The 5,617-nt window shown below is 45.5% G+C and overlaps 1 protein-coding gene across 1 annotated transcript; it reads right to left on the reverse strand.

The window, feature by feature from the left end:
• Positions 1–3,421: 3,421 nt before the first annotated feature.
• Positions 3,422–4,150, reverse strand: LOC126700119 (uncharacterized). The gene has a single exon (XM_050398143.1). The coding sequence runs from the start codon at positions 4,148–4,150 to the stop codon at positions 3,422–3,424; it is 729 nt and encodes a 242-aa protein (XP_050254100.1).
• Between the last annotated feature and the right edge of the window lie 1,467 nt (positions 4,151–5,617).

A 5,617-nucleotide genomic window follows, 5' to 3' on the forward strand; every position in this document is an offset into this window, starting at 1 on the left:
ATATTTTTCCACACAAAATTCTTGGCGTCCACGTCCCTGATGTTTGCCAAGGGCTCAGTTTCAACCCATTTGGTGAAGTAGTTCGTGCCAACTAGTAGGTATCTCTTGTTTCCTGTTGCTTTAGGGAAAGGGCCTACAATGTCTAAGCCCCATTGCGCGAACGACCAAGGGCTGGATAGAGGATTAAGGACTCCTCTCGATTGATGCATGTTTGGCACAAACCTTTAACATTGATCGCATTTCCTTACGTATTCCTGTGCTTCCTTTTGCATTTTTGGCCACCAGTAGCCTTGAGTGATGGCCCTGTGTGCCAAAGATCTACCTCCAGTGTGGTTCCTGCAAATCCCCTTGTGTAACTCCTCTAGTAGTAATTTTGTTGCTTCAGGGTGTATGCACAGCAAATAGGGCCTGAAAAATGAGCGTTTGTATAACTTTTAGTCCTCGGACAACCACAATCGAGGAGCCTTCCTACGCACCTTTATTGCTTCTTATTTTTCATTAGGCAAGATGTTGTCCTTCAAGAATGATATTATAGGGTCTATCCAACTAGGCCCAACCTTGACTTGGTAAACATGGATCATTTCTTTCTCCATCCCTGCTAGTTTGTACAAATCTTCCACAAGGATGACCCAAGAAAGACCTTGTGCTGAGGAGGTAGCAAGCGTGGCCAAGGAGTCAGCATGGGTGTTTCCACTTTTAGGGATGTGCAACAAGTTGAAAGATTCGAATCCTAACCATAGGTGCCCCACCTGACTTAAGTACCTCTGCATTCTTTCGTCCCTCACCTTAAATTCTCTTTTTACTTGGCCAACGACTAATCTTGAGTTCGAGAACATCTCTATCACCTTCCCACCCATTTTCTGAACCATGGTCATTCCCATTAGCAGGGCCTCATATTCAGCCTCGTTATTTGTGGCCGAGAATCCCAGTCTTAGGGACTTCTCAATAGTGATCTTCTCGGGGGATACTAATACTATTCCCACCCCGGACCCCTTTTGGTTTGCTGCGCCATCGACGTACACTTTCCAAGATAGTGGGTCCTGTTGGGAGATCATGACAATCGATTTTCCATCCATGTGTTGTGCTTCTATCACTTCTTCCAATGGGGGTTCGGCGAACTCGACCACCAGGTCCGCGAGGACCTGGCCTTTGACATAGGTACGAGGCATGTACTTGATATCAAAAGCCCCTAGGATCATGCCCCATTTAGCAATCCTCCCTGTGTAATCAACACTTCGAAGTATAGCTTTGAGTGGGAGTTGAGTCAGGACAACAACTGTATCTGCTTGGAAGTAATGGGGAGGCTTTCGTGTGCCAAGCACCACCGCCAAGACGGCCTTTTCAAGTGGTAGATACCGAATCTCGGCCTCATGTAGTTATTTGCTTACATAGTAAACTGGTTGTTGTACGCCATTGTCAACTCATAGCAATACTAAACTTACAACGTGAGGGGCTATGACGAAGTATGCGAATAGGACCTCATCCACCTCAGGACTCGACATGATAGGTGGCCGCGATAGATATTCTTTAAGATGTTGGAAAGCCAACGCACACTCTTCGGTCCATTCAAATCTTTTCCACCTTTTCATCAAGAGGAAGAAAGGTCTGCACCTATCCACCGACCGAGAAATAAACCAGTTCAGGGTGGCAGCCATTCCGGTAAGCTTCTGGACCTCTTTGGGATTTTGGGGTGGTTGTAAACTATTAATGTCTTTGATTTGATCGGGGTTGACCTCAATACCCTGGTGAGTCACTATGTATCCCAGGAACTTGCCTAATTCGACACCAAATGAGCACTTCGAAGCGTTTAGGTGCAACCTATGTTTCCTCAGGATTTCAAAGATGCTTCCGAGGTTTGTAACATGCTCGGACACCACCTTACTCTTCACCACCATGTCGTCTATGTAGACCTCAATACTTTTGCCCAACTGGGGTTCAAACATTCTTGTCATCATCTTTTGATAGGTTGACCATGCGTTCTTTAAGCGGAATGGCATCACCTTATAGTGGTAGTTTCCAGTGGGAGTGACAAATATTGTTTTTTCTTGATCATCCAAGGCGAGTGGTATCTGATGATACCCTTGAAAGGCGTCTAAGAAACTCATCCAAGGATGGCCTACCGTTGCATCTACCAATTGGTCTATTCGAGGCATAGGGAAGGGATCTTTTGGGCAGGCCTTATTCAAATTCATGAAGTCCACACATACTCACCACTTCCCACTCTTCTTCTTCACTACTACGGTATTGGACAACCATTCGGGGTAAAAGCCTCCTTGATAGCTCCTGCATTTTTAAGCTTCATCACCTCTTCCCTGACAGCGTTTGCATGTTCTTTGGATGGATGCCGAGGCGGTTGCTTCTTGGGAATGATGGATGGGTTAATGTTCAAATGATGGCAGATAAAATCTGGATCCACCTCCGGAGCCTCATAAGCATCCCATGCAAACACATCAATGTTTCTTTTGAGGAATACCAACAACTCCTCCTTTTGAGGGGGTAATTGAGCCTCGACCTGAAAGAACTTCTCCGGATCACCACCTATGACAAATTTTTCCAAATCCTCACATTTAGGCTCGTCGGTTGGTCCATGGGATAGCGACTCCAGAGTTTTTGATTGCTATAAGTCCCTTTCGGCAATGGCCAAGGAGCTAGTTTCGTGTTGCGGTGAGATGACAGCAATAAGGCATTGCCGAGCCACAAGTTGATTCCCCACAATTTCTTCAACGCGGCCCCCCGAGGGGTATTTTACTTTCTGGTGTAGGGTGGATGAAATGGCTTCTAGAGCATGGCGCCAAGGTCTAGCCACAATAGCCGTGTAGGGGGAATAGACATCCACCACGATGAAGTTTACCTTCACCACTTTTGAACTAGTCTGTATGGGTAGTCTGATCTGACCCTTTCGAATAACAGTCTTCCCCTTGAAACTAATTAGAGGTGAATTGTAGGTTGTTAGGTTCTCGAGTTTTAACCTCAGCCCCTTGTATAGGTCGGGGTACATGACCTCGACAGCACTACCTTGGTCTACTAACACTCTCTTTACATCATACCCTCTTATCCTAAGTGTGACCACCAGAGCATCGTCATGGGGTTGAATGGTTCCGATCTTGTCCTCGTCTGAGAAACCCAGAACTAGTTAGATTTCCACTCTGGCTCTTTTGGGCTGAGGATCATTGCTCTCGGAGGGAAGCCGAGCTACGGACATTACTCTGGAGGGACAAGAACCGATCCTGCCGGGAGCAGCGAAGATAACATTGATCGTTCCCAAGGGTGGTCTTGAAGAATCATCCCTCCTGGGTTTCGAATTTGTTTGGCCCCTTCGGCTACTGGTGTGATGCAACAGATGTTTCAGCTTCCCTTCTTGGACCAGTTGGTCCAAATGGTCCCATAAATTCCTACAATCCTCTGTAGTATGCCTTTGGTCCTAATGGTTCTGGCAATAAAGGTTCTGATTTCGTCTCAGAGGGTTCTCAACCATCTTGTTTGGCCATTTGAAGAACGGTTCGTTCTTAACCTTCTCCAGAACTTGGTGAACCGGTTCTCGAAACACTGCATTGACCGCCTGAGTGTTGGTAGGTCCTATCTGACCAGCAAAATCTCTCTGTGGCCGGCTATTATTATATCGGTCCAACTTGAAATCCCTGCTTTCCTGAGGGATAACCTTATCCTTTCCTTTACTCATTTGCTGGTCTTCCTCGACCTTCTTATTCTTGTCAATACGGTCCATGAGTTGGCACAGATTGGCGACAGGTTTTCCCGTTAGGGACTTCCTTAGACCATGCTTAGTCGGGAGGCCGCTCTTGAAGGTACTAATGGTGACGTCTTCAAAGTTACCATCTATCTCATTGTACATCTCCCAATATCTGTTCGAGTATGTTTTCAAGGTCTTTCCCTCTCTCATACTCAAGGATAGTAAGGAAGATAGGGGTCGAGGGACTCTGTTGCAAGTGATGAAGCGAGAACCAAATGCCTGGGTGAGCTCCTTAAAGGAGTTTATGGAATTGGCCTTCAAACTGTCAAACCATCTTATGGCCATGGGTCCTAAGCTAGATGGGAAGACCTTGTACATCAGGGCTTCGTCTCTGGAATGGACGGCCATTCTCTGATTGAAGTGGTTCACATGCTCTACGAGGTCTGTCTTGCCATTATACATGGTAAACGCGGGCTAAGTGAACCGCCGGGGGAGTTTTGCTCGCTCAATTCTTCGCATGAAAGGTGACTTAGAGATTTGATCTAACGCCTTGCCCATAGTGTCATTTCCCAAACCTTTTCGAAGGGGGCTCTTATGCCTATGTTTGTGGTGGTGCTCCTCTTCGTAGGAGAAAGACTCGCTAGGTGGGGTCTTTAACCTTCATCTGTAGCTACCATCCTCTTCACCATCAAGGGAGGCGTCTGGGCTGGAGGAGGCTTGCTTTCACTATGCATGGCGCAACTTTCTCTTCAGCTGGTCGACTTCCAGTTGCAGTGCTCTGGTATTCTCTTTTTGACAGAGATGACCCTTTCCTCGTGACTGGCTTCTTCCGGTTCGTGCACTATGCACAGTCCCCTCTCGATCCCTTCTCCGCTCGAGGTTGACGAAAGGATTTTGACGTTGGGATCCTATGGATTCTACCTGTCGTAGATCTGAACTTGCCATGGTTGAACGTTGAGCTCGCTAACACCTAAGTATTCCTTCCCATAGACGGCGCCAATTATAAGGACCTGATTTAGACTCCTAGCCCAACAGGTATATGGACTTAAGCCCAAAACAACCCAAAACAATAAATTTGTAGAGAATGGATTGAAAAACTGGGTTTACGTAAACCAGATAATAGAAAGATAGGTTTTGATGCTAAAAAGAGAAAGATAACAGAAGTTTGTTAAGGAATAACATTCTCGGATTGGTCCGAGGATGCTGATTCTTAAATATTTTACTCTTAAAGCTCTATTACAGATTTGTTTACAGTTTTTTTTCCTCCTCTCCCATGGGGGGTCTTTCACGTTATATAGCCCTCTTTGGACCATCTTGATCCTACACTTGTTGATCATCTGAGCCCTTACTTGAGTACCTGTCCCATCAGACACCCTCTTTGGCTTTCTGTGAGTTGCGTTTGTCGAGGCAGCACTGTTTAGAGGTCTTCTCCACATAAATGCTGCCAGAAAAGTAGCTATAGTGCATTTAATGCGGTGGTAGCAGCTTTCCCATAGATATTTTTGAGTTTCCTTCCTTCTTGCACGTTCATGAGACACGTTTCTATTGTTGGAGTTTCTTGGAGGGTTACCTTAGTTGCTGGAATACGTGCTTAAGCTGTCTTCATCATATCTGAGGAGGAGCTTCTCCTTGGATCACCTTCCGTTCATCCCTCATTTATAAGTCTTTCACTGGGGAATCCTGATAACTACTTGCTTCTCCTCGGACAATTCAGCTGTCCTGGACAAAGGCCCAAGGCCTAACATGTCATTCTAGGCCTTTATCCCTACAATTATGATTGAATTTTATTTTTTTTAGGCTTTGGTTTGGGCATGTGATTTTTTGAAAGAACTGTTTTCTCTTTTTTTTTTCCTCTATATTTTTCTTTATAGAATAGTCCAATGAATAGTGAGACTAACATAATATTCTTCCCTTTGATTTTTGAATTTG

Source organism: Quercus robur, chromosome 2 (assembly GCF_932294415.1).
Source record: "Quercus robur chromosome 2, dhQueRobu3.1, whole genome shotgun sequence".
NCBI lineage: Eukaryota > Viridiplantae > Streptophyta > Magnoliopsida > Fagales > Fagaceae > Quercus > Quercus robur.